We start from the raw sequence: 22,421 nt of genomic DNA, 5'->3' as shown, positions 1-22,421 counted from the left end.
ACTCGTCTCCATGTCACATAAGGGAGCAGATGCAATCGCCTACGCCGGCGGCTCTGATAAGCAGTGGAGGGCAACAGAGAGCGGCGGGGGGCCCCTCTCTTGCCGCCGATACCACTTTTCTGCTGCAGAAACCACTTTTATCTTAAAGCGGACCGCTCGCTCTTGAAGAAGATAACCGGGTTTATGGTAGCTAGCTGCTGCCATAACAACAGTATTCCTCTTCAAAGTAGCGACATATAACGACGGCAGGCATTCTGGAAGCGGTTAAAGCGATTGTAAAGTCTTGTGTTTTTTTTTTTTTAAATAACATGTTATACTTATGTCCTCTGTGCAGTGTATTTGCACAGGGCAGCCCAGATCCTCCTCTTCTGGGGTCCTTCTTCGCTGCTCCTGGCTCCTCCCTCCTGTTGAGTGCCCCCACACCAAGCAGCTTGCTAAGGGGGCACCCGAGCCGAGCTGCAGCTTTGTGTGTTCATTCAGAAAAGGAGCTGCAGTTCCTGATTGGCTAATTGACTTTGATTGACAGCCGCAAGAGCCAATAGCGCCACTGCTGTGTCTCAAACAATCAGGAGAAGAGTCCCAGATGGCCAAGGGACTCGTGGACATTGCTGGAGGAAAATTGGGCTTAAGTATTAGGGGGGCTGCACACAGCAGGTTTTTTATCTTAATGCATAGAATGCATTAAGATAAAAATAAACTTTTGTCTTTACAGCTCCTTTAAAACTCTAAAGAGAAAAAACTGTATTACTGTAATGTACCCAATAACAACTTAAAGTCCATAGACATCAGGGTCACATGACAGTTTGTCTCTAAAACATTCATCTTCTTTCAGCTGTCAGTTAGTAAAAATTGTTGGTGTAACTTACGCACATGTAATGTACAGTTGTGATGATCGTCTCCATCTAGTGGCCAACAAGCACACTACTTAGTCAATGTTATCCCACTAGAGCAGAGGTCCCCAACCTTTTTGGCACCAGAGACCGGCTGTGTGGACGAAAATTGTGTCAAGGCCCGGGGGGTTTGGGTTGGGGGCGTGCACGGGGGTAAGCGATTTTTCACGGGCAATTTATCGGAGCAATAGCGGGTGTTGACACTTCAATCATTACGACACCATGGTTTTTATGGTGTCAGGATGATTGAAGCGCATTATTTCTATTACTACTTTGTGATATAAAATTAAATAGTTCAAGTCACCATAATGCAGAATCAGTGGGAGCTCTGAGCGTGTCACTTGCCACGTCATCTGCCATTATAAGCAGCTTGTCACTTGCCACGCTGCCTGCCACCAGATGAGGAATGTCTCTTGCCACGTCGCATGCCACCAGATGTAAGTCACTTGCGATGTGGGGCGGGCGCAGAGAAGCGGGCGGCTTCTCTCATCCACGTGCCTCTCATCTCCCGGGCTCTCTCACCTGCCCACTCCTGTGATGCACCAGGCTCCCTCACCCGCCCGCCTCTGATGCATTGATCTCTCTAACCTGCCCTGCTCCCTCATGCCACCTGTAGCATCCGCGGCCTGGCTGCAGAGACGCAACGACCCTGGTAGTGGGCCGCGGCCCGGGGGTTGGAGACCTCTGCATTAGAGCACACGCATGAGAAACCTCCAGAAACCTGCGAGGGAGGGCCCCATGGTTTTGAATGCCTCGGGGCCTCCACAGAGTTTTATCCAGCACCGCCCTTCCTATAGTTTTCTGCAGACAGCCTGTAGTGGGTGGGCTTGCTGGGCCCCTCCCACAGCTCTGCTTTTTGCACAAGTCACGTGCAGCACATTGATGATGTCACTGCTGCTTTTACAAAGTAATACCTGGGTTTGTAAAGGAATTTGGTGAACATGTAGTGGATTTTTGTGGAATATATTTAAATGAAAGTTTTGTGCATGAAATTCAACTTCAATAATTTAAAGGGGTGTCCGCAAAATCTTTGGCCATATAGGTAATTGTGATGGTCAGGGTCCATAAATGTTTGACCATACAGTGCATTTCTAGGAGGCATAATTCATATGTAGTACATTGGAACCTTGGTTTACGAGTAACGCGGTTAACAAGCGTTTTGAAACCTTTGAAAAAAAAAAAATCCTGACTCGGTTTGCGAGTGTTGTCTCGCAAATGAGCAGAATTCAAGCTAATGGGGTGTGCAGTACCACAATTGGCCAGAGGTGCGTGTTTCTGAGCCTTTACGAGATCAGCTGAGCTGTCCCCGAGTATTTCCAAAGCTCCCCGGCTCCCCCCACCTCTGGCCACATATTGCATGCCATAGAAGTCAATGCGGAACACATTATCTTTGTTTCCATTGACTTCTATGGGGAAATTTGCTTTGATATGCGAGTGCTTTGGATTACAAGCATTCTCCTGGAACCAATTATGTTCGTAATCCAAGGTTCCACTGTATTGTCCTGAAAGCTGAATTTTAACCATTCCTCTGCATGATTTTATATTGCAGCATTGTAATGGCTAGATTCTGACTATTTCTTTTAAATGTAAACAGCTATTCTATATACCCTGATCTGTGCAGGACAACAAGAACATGTGATAAACATTTTATCATTGTTACAAAATGAAAACAGGAAACAGCAAAAAAGCGTTAAGCTTTTAATCCTTGAAATGATAAGCGGTTTAGGACAACAGCAGTCTAAGTAAATGAATGAATGAAGTAAGTAGGAAAGAGGGGGACCTTGTAAGCTGCAAATACTGTAGTTTTTCTCTATAGTAACTGGGTTAGAGTTCATATATGTTACTATACCTGAATTAATTCTAGGTTTATGTATGCCCAGAAATTGAGTTTTACATAAAATACTTTAAACATTCAAATAATAATGTCTGCAGTAGTAGCAGTGACTCGCATAGACCACCATGAGAAGGGCAGATACTCACGTGTTCCGTGTTCACAGTAGTCGTCTCATTGGCTTTCATGCTTATTAAAATGCTTCTGTGTCTAAACTGCTCCTCAAGGGTCATGTTCAGTCTCAGCTTCAGCACTCTCAGCTCCTCCAGCAGTCGGACCTGCCCGTAAAGGACCATCTCTAACTCCCGCTGACTGTCTGATTCAAATGCATTCTCGTCTGATAAAAGACAGAAGACATTAATAATATTATTCAGACAGAAGACTTCAAACCTACTTTTTTAGTCTTGAGTAGAAAAATTAATTATTGCAATGATTGAGGAGCCTCCTTGAAAAAAAGAGATTTTTAATACAGCTTACCTGTAAAATCTTTTTCTTGGAGTACATCACGGGACACAGAGCGGCATTCATTACTATATGGGTTATATGGAGTACCTTCAGGTGTAGACACTGGCAATCTCAAACAGGAAATGCCCCTCCCTATATAACCCCCTCCCATAGGAGGAGTACCTCAGTTTTGTAGCAAGCAGTATGCCTCCCAAAATGGTCCTCAAAAAAGAGGGGTGGGAGCTCTGTGTCCCGTGATGTACTCCAAGAAAAAGATTTTACAGGTAAGCTGTATTAAAAATCTCTTTTTCTTTATCGTACATCACGGGACACAGAGCGGCATTCATTACTATATGGGATGTCCCAAAGCAATGCTTACAATGAGGGGAGGGAGAACATCTCCAAGACAAAAGGATTTAATTTAGAGATATACTCAAATCATAATAAATCCAACTTAGTTGAGAAAAATAATTTTAAATTTTAAATTTAACTCAAAAAAGAGGAGCCCCCGGAATCCGAGGGTCTCAAACTGCAGCCTGCAGCACTGCCTGCCCGAAGGCAGTATCAGTATTCCTTCTTACGTCCAACTTGTAGAATTTTGTAAACGTGTGGACAGAAGACCAGGTTGCCGCCTTGCAAACTTGAGCCATAGAGATCTGGTGGTGTGCTGCCCAGGAGGCGCCCATGGCTCTAGTAGAATGAGCCTTTAATGATACTGGAGGAGGCAACCCTTTCAAGCCGTAGGCCTGAGTGATTAATTGCTTAATCCACCTAGAAATGGTGGACTTTGCAGCTGCCTGCCCCTTCTTGGGCCCATCCGGTAGAATGAACAGCACATCTGTTTTCCGGATCTTCTTTGTAGCTTTAAGATAGGCCTTCATGGCCCTGACAATATCCAAGGTATGCAGCAACCCTTCCTTTCTGGAAGTAGGTTTAGGGAAGAAGGATGGTAATACCAAATCCTGGTTCAAATGAAAACTGGATATGACCTTCGGTAGGAAGGAAGGATGAGGGCGTAGAACGACCCTGTCCTTATGAAAAACAAGATATGGTTCCTTACAGGATAAGGCCGCCAGCTCCGAAACTCTTCTTGCGGAAACTATGGCAACCAAAAATACTAACTTCCTTGTCAGTAGAACCAAAGGAATATCAGCCAACGGCTCAAACGGTTGTTTCTGTAAACTTGACAGAACAAGATTTAAATCCCACGGACAAAGCGGGGATTTAACTGGAGGTCTAATACGTAAGACCCCTTGAAGGAAGGTCTTAACCAGCGAGTGGGTGGCCAGCGGCCGCTGAAACCACACTGACAGAGCAGAAATCTGTCCTTTGATTGTGCTTAATGCCAATCCTTTATCCACTCCTAGCTGGAGAAAACTTAATACTCTATCGATGGTAAATTTGCGAGAAAGCCATCGCTTGGACTCACACCAGCCTACATAGGCCTTCCAGACCCTGTAATAAATCACCCTAGAGACCGGTTTCCTGGCTCTGATTAGGGTAGAGATTACTTTCTGAGACAGACCTCTACCCCTGAGAATCAGGGATTCAGCTTCCAGGCCGTCAAATTTAGATGCCGTAAGGCAGGGTGGAGGATCGGACCTTGCGATAGCAGGTCTGGCCGTAGAGGAAGAGTCCAAGGGTCTCCCACTACCATCCTTAAGATTAGTGAGTACCATGCCCTTCTGGGCCATGCTGGAGCTACCAGGATGACTGGTATGTGCTCCACCCGGATCCTGCGCAGCAGGCGGGGTAGTAACTGGAGCGGGGGAAACGCATAAAGAAGTTTGAACTGATGCCAAGGGCAAACCAACGCATCGGTTCCGCAGGCCATCGGATCCCTTGAGCGGGATATGAACCTGTCTAGTTTCTTGTTGAGTCTCGATGCCATGATATCCACGTCCGGCACTCCCCATCTTTGGCAGAGTGCTTGAAAGACTTGTGGATGCAGAGACCATTCCCCCGGCCATAGAGTCTGGCGGCTTAAGAAGTCCGCCTGAAAGTTGTCCACTCCTGGAATGAATATTGCCGATATGCAGGGCACATGAGCCTCTGCCCATAGGAGAATCAAGCTCACCTCTCTCTGAGCGGCTTGACTCCTGGTTCCCCCTTGGTGATTTATGTATGCCACGGCCGTGGCATTGTCTGATTGAATTCTCACCGGGAACCCCTGCAATTTTGACGTCCAAGCCCTGAGGGCTAGTCGAGCAGCTCTGAGCTCCAAGATGTTGATGGGCAACTGCTTCTCTGGCTTTGCCCAAGTACCTTGGCGAGTGCAACCATCCAAAATTGCTCCCCAGCCCGTCAGGCTGGCGTCTGTGGTCACTATCTTCCAAGCCACTGGGCTGAAAGACTTCCCTTTCAGTAGATTCTGAGGGTCTAACCACCAACACAGACTTTGTCGGACTCTTGATGAGAGCGGCAACGGGATATCCAAGGCCTGTGGCCTTCTGCTCCATGCTGACAGGATGGCTGCCTGTAGGATGCGAGTGTGGCTCTGGGCGTATGGTACCGCCTCGAATGTGGCCACCATCTTGCCTAGTAACCTCATACATAGGCGAATAGTCGGTTCTTTCTTGCTTAGAACCAGTAGGATTAATTCCTTGATGGCTTTTACCTTCCTCAGAGGTAGGAACACTCCTTGTTGTTCTGTGTCTAATCTCATGCCGAGATATTCCAACTGCCTTGTGGGCTGGAAAGCTGACTTTTCTCGATTTAGGACCCAGCCGAACCTCTCGAGGTATTGGACCGTGAGGGCCACTGCTCGCTCCAAGCCGGGAGACGAGTGGTCTATGACTAGGAGGTCGTCCAGGTATGCTAGGATCGTGACCCCTTGGATCCTTAGCTTGGCTAGGATCGGAGCTAGGACCTTCGTGAACACCCGGGGGGCCGTAGCCAACCCGAAGGGAAGCGCCACGAATTGGAAGTGACGCGAAGCCACCATGAAGCGTAGATATCTTTGATGTGGCTGATAAATTGGAACATGAAGGTAGGCATCCTTTATGTCTATGGACGCCATGAAGTCGTCCTTCTGGAGTGTGGCAGCTGCTGACCGCACGGATTCCATCCGAAATGAGCGGATCTTTAGATATGCATTTACCATCTTTAGGTCCAAAATTGGCCTGACATCTCCATTGGGGATGATGAATAGGTTGGAGTAGAAACCCAGCCCCTGTTCCAGGCTGGCCGGAATCCGAGGCGGATCGTTTGGAATCCTCGACTCCTGGAAATGAGGAGGAGGAAACCTTAGGAAATCTAATTTGTAGCCTGTGGCCACGGAAGACCGTACCCACTCGTCGGGAATGCTGGCTTCCCAAATCTCTGAAAAGAGTCGCAGCCTTCCCCCCACCTTCGTGGGTGGGGGCGCCCCTTCATAAGGTTGGCTTGGGGGCTGGTTTTGCTGGTTTGCGAAACCACTGCCTTTTGCCTCTAACAGCCTGTCCTTGTGATTTGCTGTTGAAGCCGAAGTTTGCTTTTGCAGGAGGCCGTCGATACTGCTTGGCATTAGAGGGCCCCTGCCCAGGGGAATACTGTCGTTTAAACGCAGGCCCCTGAACCTTCTTCTTAGTTGGCAAGAGAGTACTCTTGCCGTTTGAAATGGTCTGAATGTATTTATCTAGGTCTTCTCCGAAGAGTCGTCCTCCATGGAAGGGGAACCCTACCAGGAGCTTCTTGCATGGGGGCTCAGCCTCCCAGCTTTTTAACCATAAGAGTCTTCTCATATGGATAAGGGATAACGATAAACGTGACGCTTGCTGGATAGAATCCTTGATTGCGTCTACCGTAAAACATATGGCCTTAGGGACATCCGAAAATTCTTCTGCCTGCTGGGCAGGAATAAGTTTAAGCATCTGCTTAAATTGATCCGATAATGCTTGAGCGACCCCAATCGCAGCCACAGCTGGCTGTACTACTGCCCCTGCAGTAGTGAAGGAGTTCTTAAGTAGTGCTTCCAAGCGCTTATCAACTGGATCCTTGAACACCTGTATGTTTTCTACAGGGCATGTTAACGATTTGTTAACACATGAGATGGCTGCGTCCACTGCAGGAGTAGCCCATCTTTTGGAAAATTTTTCTTCCATAGGATATAGGACAGAGAACTTCTTAGGTGGTAAGAAGATCTTATCTGGCTTGTTCCAATCTTGGAACAAAACTCCCTCTAATAGAGGATGGATCGGAAACACAGCATTGCTTTGAGGCGCCCTCAGTGAACCCAAAGCTGAAACCGTCGATACCTGGAGATCTGGTACTGGCAAGTTGAATGCCCTATGGACCAAGTCCGACAATCCTTGAATCCACCAGCTCTCCCTCAGGGAGACTGCCCCAGACTCCTCTGTATCCGGATCTTCGATCCCTGAACCTACTTGGTCCTTGTCCAAGAGGTCGTCCAATTCCCCTGAGGAAAGGACCTCCTCTTCTGAGGGTCCGCGCTCGGGCGACGGAGATCTATTCCGCTTACTGCCCCGCATAGCTGCGGCTATCATTTTACCCATGCTTTTCTGCATCTCTTTTAAAGAGGTGAGTAATACCTCCTCCGTGACCATCTTAGGGTTGGACTGACCCGCGTCAGCTCCAGCCCCAGATCCCGATGGCCCCAAGGCTCCCTGTGGGGAAAGCAGCGGCATAGCATTGTCCGAGACCTCAGACTCTCTGGGGGAATCCCCACCTCTTGTACCCTTGTTTTTTGATGCCATGGTACAATACCGAGGTACACCTGCTACTTATTGGTACCTGGGACTTATAAATAGTTAAATGCCCAAACACCTGTTTGGGGGATAAAAAATGCTTCCTCTCCCCTAGATGACACTTCTCTTTTTTTTTTTTTTTTTTTTCAAAAAAAAATCTTTTTTTTTTTTTTTTTTTTTCAAATCTAGGAAAGAAAAAACATTCTGTCCCCCTGAGTAGTATTGCAAGAAAAACTATGAGATGGAAAAGAAACAGCCTATTCCTAGGCTTGAAAACAGTCTTTCTGAAGACTGCAATATTCTTTCTGGCCACTGTGTGTCCTCGGCGCCCCGTGCTTGCCGTTCTGGTCTTTCCTCCTCAGTTCCAAAGTATTGAATGAGCTATATGGAACAAACAAGGAAGGGCCGCCCCTTCCTTAAGCCACTGACCCGCCCTTCCCCCCCAGCAATCTCAAACAGGAAATGCCCCTCCCGACAGGGGGGGGGTGGGGTTGGGAGGAAGGGACCTCTCTGCTCCAGCAAACTGCAGCCATGAGGAGGTCAGCGTTTTGCCTGCTTTGCAGGCCGTGAGGAGGAAGACTGAATGGAGCATCGCCTGGAGGCTTGCAGGTAAGCACAGCTCTCTGACACACACATATATTTTTATATAACACAGGCCCCACTCAATGCTTTTCCAACACTACAAGGGAGGTCACATCTTATGGGGAATAATACATATAGAGCCATCCTATCTTTATGATATGTGACTAGTTTGCCAGATGCAGTGCATAACTTTAGGCATGTCCCCTGTGACCCCCCAGAAAAAACCTGCTAAGAACCAAGTTCCGCAAGTTTTCCCCTCACTTACCTGCTCCATGCCGCAGGACTTTGCCAAGCAAGAGGCCCAATCTTCCCCCATCTCGGTGGGGATGTCTAGACCTTCAGGCCCTGGGTTCCTATGAAGGATCCACTGTCCTGGGCCCATATAGCACTCTGGCAACAGAAACATTAGGCACCCAAAGGTTTCTAAGTTCTGGGCCCAGGGTCCAGCTCTCTAAAAAGAAAAGCATTATGGGCTATACCCCAAGGGTTTGGGGTCCGGTTACTGACCACTTTAGCGCTGAGGCTTTTTTGGACAGAACCGGTTAGCTCACCTAATCCCAAGGATGTGGAGGCAAGCTAAACCATGACTAACACCTAAGACACTGGCGGAAAAAAACTGAGGTACTCCTCCTATGGGAGGGGGTTATATAGGGAGGGGCATTTCCTGTTTGAGATTGCCAGTGTCTACACCTGAAGGTACTCCATATAACCCATATAGTAATGAATGCCGCTCTGTGTCCCGTGATGTACGATAAAGAAATTGTAGGGAGTCTATGTGCTCCCCGAATGTATTGTCAAAAAAAAGTGCAACCGCACACCACGCTTATCCAACATTTTCAAATACAGTAAAACCCTGGATTGCGAGCATAATTTGTTCTGGAAACATGCTTGTAATCCAAAGCACTTGTATATCAAAGCAAATTTCCCCATAAGAAATAATGAAAACCGATTCGTTCCACAACCATTTATTCATAAATCCTTCAGTTTATAATCCATATAAAAAGATTATAGCAATGTGAAGGTTGTGTAACCATAAAACATCCATCCATATATGGCAGGCTCTACAAGGCGATTAGAAGCAAAATCCAGCAGGAGCTACAGAGTATAAAAAAAGGAGAGGCTCCTCAACTCACATGGTTGACGATTATAACAGGCACATTCAAGTATACAGGCATCTTGGGTAAAGCTGCCCACATAGACCGTCCTTGCGCAGTGTGGAAGGGATAATAACGGTGAGGAGAATGGTCTATATATCAGGGGTCTCCAATCTGTGGCCCCTTGCTTGCCCTTGGGGCACTATTCCATCCACTGACACCAATAATAGGGAATCATTTTTGTTGCTGAAACCACCAATGGGGCACTATTCATCCAACTGACACTATCAACAGGGTACAATTCCTTCTATTGGCACCAGGGCTGCTGATAGGGGGGACCACCAGCCCTCCTGTAGGGGGCCCCGGCACACAGAGGGGCCCAGACAGCAGTAGGGTTGGTGGAGAACAATACCCTCCGCCGCTGAGCTCCTTCCCCTTTCCCCGAGAGGGGGTTGTGCTAGGACAGTGATGGCGAACCTTGGCACCCCAGATGTTTTGGAACTACATTTCCCATGATGCTCATGCACTCTGCAGTGTAGTTGAGCATCATGGGAAATGTAGTTCCAAAACATCAGGGATTTGTGGGAATGTGTACTAGGAGAGGGATTGAAGAAAGAAGATTTGTGCTGGGAGGGGAGATGCGGGTGATTGTGTACCAGGAGCCGATGAGGAAATTCAGGGCTAATAGATGGGATTGGGGAAATTGTGCAGGCAGGGGAGATTTGTACTAGGAGGGGGAATTGGGGTGGCATTTGTGTCCATTAATAATGATTTTCATGTATTTGTTGTGAAAATATTGTATAGAATACCGTCAGGTGTGTGTGCGAGGGGGGGCCCATCAGGTAGGCTGTACGGGGCCCCATGATTCCTAACAGCAGCCCTGATTGGCACCAACAATGGAGCACTAGTCCTCCCATTGACACCAAAGATATGGTATTGTATACTCCCACTGGACATTTTCTACTCCCAATGGCCCTAGTCCAGCCCTCCTATAGTCTGAAGGACAGTTAACTGGCCCTTTGTTTAGAAAGTTTGGAGATCCCTATTCTATTGGGACAGCTTTACCCCGGATGCCTGCATACTTAGATGTGCCTCTTTTAATCATCAACCATGTGAGTTTCTAAATGTTGTACCTCCATTAAATGTAACCATATTACTACACTTATAGGCGCCTCTCTTATCTTTTATACTCAGTTGTGACATGACGTTACTTGTATATCAAATCAAAATTTACAGAAAAAAAAATTACCATGTCTTGCAAAACACTCTCAGACCAAGTTACTCTCAATCCAAGGTTTTACTGTACTTACACTTCCAGACAGTTTTGACAACACCTACCTGGATCCTTTTTCTCCGATATGTTTCACCTAACAATTTTTTGTGTGAAAACACTGGCAGAGTTTGTCCAATGTATTCACAAATATAATTTTTTTTAAATGTTGGATACACACGATGTGCAGCGGCACTTTATACAGGGCCAGAAACTTTACTGTAAGCTGCATCTCAAAGTACAGTGGTTGGACTGTACCTTCCTATAACCACTTGACCTCCGGAAGATTTACCCCCCTTCACAACTAGGCCATTTTTTGCTTTTTGGCACTGCGTTACTTTAGCTGACAAATGCACGGTCATGCAACACTGTACCCAAATAAATTTATGTCATTTTTTTTCACAAACAAAGCTTTCTTTTGGTGGTATTTTATCACCACTGTTTTTTTTTTGCGCTATAAAAAAAAAAAAAAAAAAAGACCAACAATTTTGAAAAAAATTACAAAAAAAATACTTTCTGCTATAAAACATATCCAATAAAGTTTTTTTTTCAAAAAAAAATCGATTGTGTTTATAAATTTAGGCCAATATGTATTCTGCTACATATTTTTGATAAAAAAAATCCAATAAGCGTAAATTGATTGGTTTGCGCAAAGATTATAGCATCTACAAATTATAGGATATATACTGGAATTATTTTTTATACTAGTAATGGTCTATATCAGGGATGCCCAACCTTTTGAAGAGCGAGGGCCACTTAAGAGACTTGTAACTGGTCACGGGCCACAATGAGTGGAGCGGGCGGATGACAGGTCTGTGTCCACTTTATATGGAGAGCAGACATGGACACAGCCTACTCTATGGGCCCTTCAATCCGATCCACCCAAGCGGAGGGTGATGGATCCCCTTCTGTTTTTTATTTAGCGAATCGGATTGGAGGTAGGCGGTGCTCTGCGGATCAGTTTGAAAGCAGCCTAGTAACCACTGCAGAACAGATATGCCCATATTTGGTATCACTCCGCCTGTGACAGGAGCCATTGCTATACAGAAAGCATTGTATTATGCGGCTCTGCTCCACAGCCGCTTGCTTTCTCTTCTGCCGGCTTCATTCACAACACTGATGCTCTGGGATGACGGATCGGCTTGCCAACCAGCCATCCCAGAGGAGAAGGTCGCGGGCCACATCAGAGGGCTCTGCGGGCCACATGTGGCCCCCGGGCCACTGGTTGGGCATTCCTGGTCTATATGGTCTAGATTACACCTGCAAGGGAAAGTATGAACCTGGTATAGGATGACTCTTATGGAATTCGTCCTTATTCTTTTCTAGCTCTTTCTGAAACTCTTCAAACTCTTTCTCAAACCTTTCCCTTTCTTCAGCTGGGATCTGCGATCCTGGAGACTAGGATAAAAAGAAAAAAAATTGATTTTTTAAGCAAATATAAAAGAGAAAGCAGCAATTTATAATATCTAACTATGGTATGATACCTGAATAAGAAGATAGACATGGATACATCCATGCTTGTACTTGCATTTGTATGGGGAGTAAAGCGGCTCTGGTGTAAACAAATGTCTTTGTACAAAATACTTACCGTATATTTATTATTAAAGAGCCCATAGACAGTTAAACTACAGGATTGCTCTCGGTGGGAGGCAGCGGGCATTAAATATTTGAGTCAAATCCTTGACGGGGCAGTCCTAAAATCTTTTGAAAGGCTGAAAGAGGAATTCCCTCTGTTGGGTGAGTCCCACTATCAATATCTTAGGTTGGCGCATGCAGTTAGATCCCAGGGGAACTGCTCATCTCTGCGCCTAGAAAACTCTAACTTTCTGGGCTCAGTTTTTGATGAAACGGGAAAAAAAGGGCTTCATTTCCAGATCCTACCTACAATTACTGGCACCTATACAAGCACCTGATGTTCTGCCCTGCAGAGAGAAATGGGAGAGGGATATTGGGCCCATAGACGGAGAACAATGGGAGCAAGTACTGCGTGCAGGTCCATTGGTCTCAGTATCGGCAGCTGAGAGACTGTCGCATTTGTTCATTCTACACAGAGTATATAGGACTCCGGTACAATTACATCACTGGGGTAGGCGTGACACACCCATATGTCCCAAATGTCAGGTTCACCCGGGAGACCTTATCCATATGCTGTGGAGATGCCCCAAGCTTGTGAGGTATTGGAATGCAGTGATCATGATCATTAATTCTACTTATCAGGTTCAGTTGCCTGTGAGTCCGCTGGTGTGCTTGCTTGGGGGTCTAGATGAGGACTTGTACTTGCCTCCTGTTTACACTGCTCTGCTTAGACTGCTTTATCTGGCAAGAAAGATTATAGCGAGATATTGGCTGTCTACCCGGGTTCCGATAAGCCGGCAGTGGATCCAGGAGGTTAATAGGATTCTTATAAGGGAAAAGAACACATACTCCCATAGGAAAGCATCACGAAACTTTGATAAAAATGGCAGTGTTGGTTGGAATCCCCAGAGGTAGCGCCTCCACAACTAGTCCTGAATAGGTTGTTACAGGGATAATGACTTGGTTGGGTGGACCGTTAGGATGTGACTGTCTCTTAAAACTGGGACAGGTGGCTTGAGAAATGATTTATCTGTGTCATCAGGCTGTGCTAGTCTTTTTTTTTGTTTGTTGGTTACTGTTTCTTTGTTTTGTATCTCTATTCCGCTCCTGACAGATGTAACAAGGGGCGGAGTGGCAGTTGTACATGGTACTTGTTTCAGTACTGTTATTGAGATTATGTATTGCTTTTTGTTTTTGTACAACTGACAATGTATCCTGTGTGGCACTTTTTCTTTTGGGTCACTTAATTGCTGTGTACATATCTCTTCTTTTGTTTTGCTTTGCTTTTTTCATAATAAAAACTTTTCAGATTTAAAAAAAAAAAAGAGCCCATAGACAGTTATTTTTACGTTCAGTCAGTGGGCTGAACACAAAAAAATCTAAAAGATTCACCACCCACCCAAGTAGAGCAATCTCCTCCCCCATCAGGACAAAGGAATCCTTACAGGTGTACATGCCTCTGTCAACAAAAGCCGACAGCTGCAGCCGCTTATCAACAAAAGTTTTCCAGCATGTCAAATCCACAGAAGTCAATCACAGTCAACTTGTCGAGCAGGGACAGCTAGCTACACACTGATCGAAATCTGAAATCTGACCAGTCTCTGTTGATCTCTCTATGACTAGCTTTAATATATACATACAGTGAGGGGGGAAAAGTATTTGATCCCCTGCTGATTTTGTATGTTTGCCCACTGACAAAAATGATCAGTCTATAATTTTAATGGTAGGTTTATTTTAACAGTGAGAGACAGAACAACAACAAAAATATCCAGAAAAATGCATTTCAAAAAAGTTATAAATTGCATTTTAATGAGTGAAATAAGTATTTGATCGCCTATCAGTCAGCAAGATTACTGGCTCCCAGGTGTCTTCTATACAGATAACAAGCTGAGTCTAGTAGCACTCTCTTAACCATTTGCCGACCGGCGCACGCCGATATACGTCGGCAGAATGGCACGGACAGGCAAATGGGTGTACAGGTACGTCCCCTTTAGTTTGTTTTTCTGCTAAGGGGACAAGACAACTTCACTGCATCAAAGGGACGTTGGACGGGGTCATGTACTGTCAAATCTTGGGTGAGAATCTCCTTTCCTCAGCCAGGGTATAGAAAATGGGTCATGGATGGGTATTCCAGCATGACAATGACCAAAAACACACGGCCAATGCAACAAGAAGCAGCACATTATGGTCCTGGAGTGGCCTAGCCAGTCTCCAGACCATAATCCCATAGAAAACACATGGAGGGAGCTGAAGGTTGGAGTTGCCACACGTCAGCCTCGAAACTTGGAGAGGATCTGCAAAGAGGAGTGGGACAACATCCCTTCTGAGATGTGTGCAAACCTGTTGGCCAACTACAAGAAACGTCTGACCTCTGTGATTGCCAACAAGCGTTCTGCCACCAAAATCAGCAGGGAATTCAAATACTTTTTTTCCCCCTCACTGTAGCTACAGAAGTACAGTATAGGCATACACAGAGATATACTGCTCTGCCTACAGTGCATCTCCAGTGAGCTCACAAAGCAGATCTACACATTTATTGACAAAAAAAAAAAAAAAAAAGCACCAGATGGTTGTCTTAAGCATCCATAATAATTTTTTGCTACAGGAAGATAAAAAAGGTAGCCAATGCTTCCTATAGGACTGTAATCTAAAGGCTCCTGGGGAGCATTCTATATCAGTCATGATATACATGTGTTAGAGATAATTGTGCAGGATTATATCTGGCACACGTCTTTCACAACCCAGGAGTGTTTAGTTATATGGGAAGCATTGTCATTTTCATTTGAGCCCTGATGAAAAGGAATTGTTGGCCCCTGACATGCCTTGGATTTTTTTTTATCTTCCAGTTTCCACATTGTAAACGACAATAAATGATTATAGACTATTAAGACAACTAAGTGTCGCTCTTTTTGTCATCTATTGGGATGGCATTGTGGATGGACCCAACACTGAGTATTGTTGGGCTTGATTACTGCAAAATGTTCCGTTGCAGCCATAAGTATAATGTGCACAACTTGTTAATTCTGAGACACATTTTAGCAATGGGCAATTCTGTGTGCATAATTCCACCCTCTGTTGGAGGTAGACTGTTCTCACCCTGGCTCTAGGTGTCTGACATTGCTCTGAAAAACTGAAGACAGGCACACTAAAATCTCCAGCTTCCATTGTGCACCAGAAAAAAGAAAGAAAAAATTGCGCCAACCAGTAATATAATAGTATAAACAGTGAAGTCCTTTGTGTTTTCTATAAGTGAAACATAGAAAAAATGTGCACCATATGAGTGCATAAAACATGAAAAAATTATTTAAAGGTTAAAAATTTCAGTATCAAAGTCCATAGACGATAAATCCAACCCGGACAGCACCCAGTGTGAAGATGATTGACAGTTGTGACCCGCCACCATATGGACTGAGACTTACCAATAGGTAATTTAATAACAGCGTTATTCAAATTACTGCAGGATACTTCCAGAGTGCGGGATAACAGCCAGGAATACACCAGGTCACGGCCCCTTTAAGAGATCCACGACGGGATGCAGCAGGATACACTAACGGTATTCGTCCTCATAGCATGTCACAGCCCAGTCAGTGTAAACATAAAAGGAAGGAGACCGCACATAGGGTAGTATGCACTAACAGGTTTTAATTAAAAAGGTTAAAACTACTTACAGGCGAAGGTAAATAGGAAGCAAGTAAACATTTGCCGGCCGGCATCTAACAGGAGCCCTTCCTGTACGCGGTGACGTCACTGCGGAGTGCAGTGACGTCACCGCGTACAGGAAGGGCTCCTGTTAGATGCCGGCCGGCAAATGTTTACTTGCTTCCTATTTACCTTCGCCTGTAAGTAGTTTTAACCTTTTTAATTAAAACCTGTTAGTGCATACTACCCTATGTGCGGTCTCCTTCCTTTTATGTTTACACTGACTGGGCTGTGACATGCTATGAGGACGAATACCGTTAGTGTATCCTGCTGCATCCCGTCGTGGATCTCTTAAAGGGGCCGTGACCTGGTGTATTCCTGGCTGTTATCCCGCACTCTGGAAGTATCCTGCAGTAATTTGAATAACGCTGTTATTAAATTACCTATTGGTAAGCCTCAGTCCATATGGTGGCGGGTCACAACTGTCAATCATCTTCACACTGGGTGCTGTCCGGGTTGGATTTATCGTCTATGGACTTTGATACTGAAATTTTTAACCTTTAAATAATTTTTTCATGTTTTATGCACTCATATGGTGCACATTTTTTCTATGTTTCACTTATAGAAAACACAAAGGACTTCACTGTTTATACTATTATATTACTGGTTGGCGCAATTTTTTCTTTCTTTTTTCTATTGTTTTGTGTTAGTTCACGCTATTGCAGCCTTCCCACTTATTCACTTAATTTTTATTCGATTAGCGCAATTTTCTTCTTTCCTGATTCTCCATTGTGCACCAGTTTGTGAATCAGGTATCCGCATCAGCCCTCATCAAATTTTCCAGCAGCCTCAGTTAAGAACACTGAAAGGTTGCACCCCTTCTGTTTCACCCAACAGTCTCTGCACCGTTTGAGGCTGTGAGAACCCCATAAGGGATACCCTAACCCTCATTACAGACATCAGACAGAAAGGAGATGGGATGAGGGGACCGGCCATCACACAATGGAGAGGGTGAAGTTTATCATCAAAACACTGTGTACTTGGGTCTCAGGACCTCAGTCTCCACATGCCTCTATTTTAACATTTTTAATCTTTATGGCAGATCTGATGCAGAAAGTCTCTGCTCTCATAATGATCAGAGGAAGTGCAAAATGCAAGTGCCGCAAGTCAGCATTCCCTGATAAGTCAGTGTGAGTCCATCAGAGCAGTTGTTTCTCAGTGAGGGTGTGGAGGCAGAGGAAGATGAGGAAGTGGTTTGCACAGCAGTATCCAGTAGAACAAGACTACCAAAAAAAGTGGAAGGTGCCTGTTGTGGATCCAGCCATTTTCTTCCTCAGAAAATCCCTCTGAGGAACAGTTTCATGGCTTATATGCTAACCTGTTTCGAAGCCCAATCGGGGGATTCCGCACCTCCTAGACTTGAGCGATCTCAACACCTTCTTGTAGGTCCAACAGTTCTGGATGCAATCGGCCTGGTCTGTGGTTGCATCATTGCAACAAGGGACTTTTTAAGGGAAGGAAATGGTCCAAGGGACATGGTCCTTGATGCTGACTTAGTCAGTTGTCAGTATCTAGATGTAGGGGTATTTTCACCCCAAAGTGTTCTGTCCAACATCTCCAGAGGAGGCAGATTTTACAGATCTCCATTGGTATCCATCTTCAACAACATGGGGGACAAGTTTGTAGCCAGGTATAAGGATTCAAAAAACTTTGCTGTGGGTGCACTGGTGACCTTGTAGGATTAGTACTGGCTGATAGACACCTTAGTCCACTACAGATTCTTCCTCAACTGTCTCACAGGATGAAGATGGAGGGCATTTTGGTGATCTTGGTGGCACCAAATCAACCCAGAAAAACTTGGAAACTGGACATCAACTCTTAGGAGACAATTTGTGGGCACTAAACTAATCAGACCTGCTGTCTCAAGGACTGGTCTACCATTTTTCTTAAAAGATGTCAACTTTGACAGCTTGACTGTTCAAAACCCAAGTCCTAAGAGATCAGGGTCTCCTTGGCTCCATTATTCCTACATGCCTAAAGCTAAGAAATGAACCTCTCACAAGGACTATCATTGCAGGACTATCACTTCTTGAAAGCAAGAAGGTTTCACCCTAGATGACACTCTGGGTCTCCAGTCTGGGCTGAAGCAACATTTGACCTTCGGCACCTCAAAGAGTCAAGTCTCTGCATTGTCCATTCTCTTTCAGAGACCGCTGGCCACTGATTCCCTAGTAAAGAACTTTGTTCAGGGGGTGGCTTACATCGTTCCCCCTGTTTGTACACCTGTCTTGCCCTGGGATCTTAATTTGGTTCTTTCGACTTTCGACTTTACAGCAGTCTCCCTGTGAACGTATTTATGATATTCCACTGGCCGACCTTACCCATAAGGAAGTTTTTCTTGTGGCTATAAATGTCAGCAAGGTGTATCTCAGACCTGGCAGCATTATACCTTAAGGAACCATTCATTGTTCCTCATAAAGACAAGGTGGTTTTGAGGCTCCAAGTCTCCTTCCTTCCACCTTAAGTGGGACACAGTGGCGGCTGGTGCTCAAAATTTTTGGGGGGGCGCAAACGAAAAAAAAAAAATTGCAGCCTCACTGTGCCCATCACATGCAGCCACTGTGCCATCAAACGCAGCCACTGTGCCATGCCACCAAATGCAGCCACTGTGCCATCAATTGTCACCACTGTGCCATGCCATCAAACACAGCAACTGTGCCATCAATTGTCACCACTGTGCCATGCCATCAAACGCAGCCACTGTGCCATCAATTGTCACCACTGTGCCATGCCATCAAACGCAGCCACTGTGCCATCAATTGTCACCACTGTGCCATGCCATCAAACACAGCAACTGTGCCATCAATTGTCACCACTGTGCCATGCCATCAAACAGCAACTGTGCCATCAATTGTCACCACTGTGCCATGCCATCAAACAGCAACTGTGCCATCAATTGTCACCACTGTGCCATGCCATCAAACGCAGCCACTGTGCCATCAATTGTCACCACTGTGCCATGCCATCAAACGCAGCCACTGTGCCATCAATTGTCACCACTGTGCCATGCCATCAAACGCAGCCACTGTGCCATCAATTGTCACCACTGTGCCATACCATCAAACGCAGTCACTGTGCCATCAATTGTCACCACTGTGCCATGCCATCAAACGCAGCCACTGTGCCCCTCAACTGTTGCCACTGTGCCAATTGTCACCACTGTGCCCTTTAATTGTCACCACTGTGCCCCATGATGCCACTGTGCCCATTGTCACCACTGTGCCCCATGATGCCACTGTGCCCATTGTCACCACTGTGCCCCATGATGCCACTGTGCCCATTGTCACCACTGTGCCCCATGATGCCACTGTGCCCATTGTCACTCACCACTGTGCCCCATGATGCCACTGTGCCAATTGTCACCTCTGTGCCCTTTGTCACCACTGTGCCCCATGATGCCACTGTGCCAATTGTCACCTCTGTGCCCTTTGTCACCACTGTGCCCCATGATGTCACTGTGCCCCTTTCCCTGTAAAAAGCACTTACCTGAGGATTCCATGTGCTCCCTCGATGTCTTCTGCCGCTGTGGTGAAGCTTCAGCCAATCAGGTTCCTGATAACCAGAATCCGGGAACCTGATTGGCTGAAACGGCCGTTTGTCTTATACAATGAGCGCAGATTGCCTGCGCTCAGAGTATAGACAGCTGAGAGCCGGAGAAAAGCCTATCAGAGCCGCTGGCTTTGATAGGCAGTTCCCCTCAGCCAACCAGCTGCCGCTATTCGGGTAACCGGCGTCCCGAATCCGGTTATCTGAATAGACCAGGCAGCGCTGGCAACCAACAATAACATACATTTGTGCATTTATGCACGAATGTGTGTTATTTGCGAGAGGGGGGTGGCGCTGCAGCGCCCTCTATAGACGGCCGCCAGAACTGCAGCTAAAATGTCAAAATGACATTTTAGCCGAATAAAAGTTCTTAAAGGGCCCGTTTTTATTTATTTTTTTTAATTTTTTTTTATTTTTTTGTGACTGTGGGAGGGGGGGCGGCGCGCGTGCGTCCCTATGGACGGGCCGCCACTGGTGGGACATCACCCTTTCTTCTCTTTGTCTTGCTCCAAAGTACTCTAAAAAGATCCCTGTACATAATTATATCTTATATGTAGTTTGCGTAGTGTGAGGTTATCACTTGGTAAGTGCATCCATCCGAACCTTGGAGTCTGTGTTTGTCCTGCCTGCAGGCTCTTGTAAGGGCTGTCCTGCATCTTGTCCCACCATCTCTAGATGGATAAGGCAGGTTAAATCTAAGGCCCCGTACACACGACAGAGGAACTCGACGTGCTTGGCACGTCGAGTTCCTCGTCGAGTTTTGGGATGAAGCCGCCGAGGAGCTCGGCGGGCCGCCTTCTCCCATAGAACAACGCGGACAACGAGAAAATAGAGAACATGTTCTCTATTTTCTCGTCGAGTTCCTCGGCGGCTCCATCGAGCCAAAACTGTACAGACGACAGAGTTTCTCGGCAGAATCCAGGTTTTGACCGAGTTTCTCGGTGAATTCTGCCGAGAAACTCTGTCGTGTGTACGAGGCCTCAGGCTTACACCTTGAAGGATAGGAATCCTTCTTTCCCTGTTAAAGGGGGTTGTAAAGGTTTGTTTTTTATTTTCTAAATAGGTTCCTTTAAGCTGGTGCATTGTTGGTTTACTTACCTTTTTCTTCGATTTCCCTTCTAAATGTTTTTGTTCTTTATCTGAATTTTTCACTTCCTGTTCCTCCTCAGTAAGCTTGCCCCCATAATCCGAGCCGTTCTGGCTGGGGCTTAGTCAGCGTGCTCACCCCCTCCCTTGGGACAACATCCCTGCGGGGAGATGCCCACACAGCGTCTCCCCACAGGGATGTATGCCAGATGTCTGCTGATGCCAGATTTGGCCGCAAGGAGCATCAAGCTGCTCGGAGATGGGAACCTGGTTCCCTTGTTTTGATCCCATCAGCTCAAACTGTACTTAGCATCCTGTACTGTACGATTAAGAAAAAAGTTTTTTTTAACTTGCCTATAAAATGCTTTTCCTGGTGTACAGTACAGGATGCCCTCTGCCCTGGTATTTTCCCCTGATTGCTTGCCAAAAAAAATGTAATTCCTGAGTGTGCAAGGGGTTATATTGGCTGTCCTAACTTTGTTTGCCAGTGTTGGATGTGGCAGCATATAACCCATGGTCAAGATTTAAAGGAGCCTGTATTTTACTCCAAAATAAGGCAAGTCAACATTTTTTATTTAACACCATTTAAATACACATTATATAGTACTATTTACCTCTTCCCACGAGGTACTTAGACTATACGTCATGAAGGACATGATATCATGGTCATCTATGAAAAAGAAGAATCCGTTATAAACAATTTCAGATTTAAAAGATCAATGTATAAATCGTACTAAAATTTCAAGGATGTGTTCACAGACACAACAGTGAAGAGTCCACATAAAAGTAATATTTTAATTATTGATGGAGCCTGATAGGCTTATGTGCTGGATGCTCCATCAATGCCATTCTTTGTGCCATAGTTCCTGCCCACTTGAGAGTTTTGGCTGTTTCCGGCCACCATTGCATACTTAAATTTTGCAGACCCAGGAATTCAATCATACGTCTGCATCAGATCTAGAGTCTGCAAGCGAAATTGTAATGATCTCAATCTTCAAATTCTTTTTATTTTTTTAATTGGTGGACTGCCCCTTTAAACTGTAAATATTGGTTGAAAAAATATTGTGTGGTATATACTAGTTTCAGGGTAGGTACTTAGTTTCACGACCTGTGAACTTGTGCGAGTCAGGGAGCAGCTACTGCCATCAAAGCTTAAACAGTTTTTTGTGCTCTCTGTAAGGATCATTAACAACTTCAGCCCCGGAATGATTTCCTCCCTTAATGACCAGGCCATTTTTTGTAATACAGCACTGCTTTGCTTTAACTGACAATTGCGTGGTCATGCGATGCTGGACCCAAACAAAATTTATGTCATTTTTTCCTACAAATAGAGCTTTCTTTTGGTGGTATTTGATCAACTCTGTGGTTTTCTATTTTTTCGCTATAAACAAAGAGCAAAAATTTTGAAAAAATAAATAAAAAAAACTTTACTTTTTGCTATAATACATATCCCAAAAACATTTATAAAAAAAATAAAATAAATGTATTCATCAGTTTAGGTCGATATATATTCTTCTACATATTTTTGGTATAAAAAAAAAAAAAATCGCAATAGGCAAATATTGATTGGTTTGCCCGAAACTTATTGCATCTACAAACTATGGAATAGATTTAGGAACTTATTTTTTTTACTGGTAATGGTGGCAATTTGCAATTTATAGCAGGACTGCGACATTGCGGTGGACAAATCTGACCCTAAATTACACTTTTTGGGAACTA

At 45.3% G+C, this 22,421-nt stretch overlaps 1 protein-coding gene across 1 annotated transcript in view; it reads right to left on the bottom strand.

The window, feature by feature from the left end:
• Positions 1–22,421, bottom strand: part of LMAN1L (lectin, mannose binding 1 like) — a 100,094-nt gene that overhangs the window by 52,492 nt on the left and 25,181 nt on the right. Inside the window, exons 7-9 of the mRNA XM_040342959.1 lie at positions 21,317–21,372; positions 12,077–12,194; positions 2,871–3,058 (exon numbers count right to left, since the gene is read on the bottom strand). Of these exons, the coding sequence (XP_040198893.1) occupies positions 2,871–3,058; positions 12,077–12,194; positions 21,317–21,372 (362 nt within the window). The remainder of the gene's footprint in view (positions 1–2,870; positions 3,059–12,076; positions 12,195–21,316; positions 21,373–22,421) is intronic.

The sequence above is a fragment of the Rana temporaria genome, chromosome 3, assembly GCF_905171775.1.
Source record: "Rana temporaria chromosome 3, aRanTem1.1, whole genome shotgun sequence".
NCBI classification, from domain to species: Eukaryota; Metazoa; Chordata; class Amphibia; order Anura; family Ranidae; genus Rana; species Rana temporaria.
Note: the sequence above shows the minus strand (reverse complement) of the source record. Positions and strands in the feature narration are given on the sequence as shown.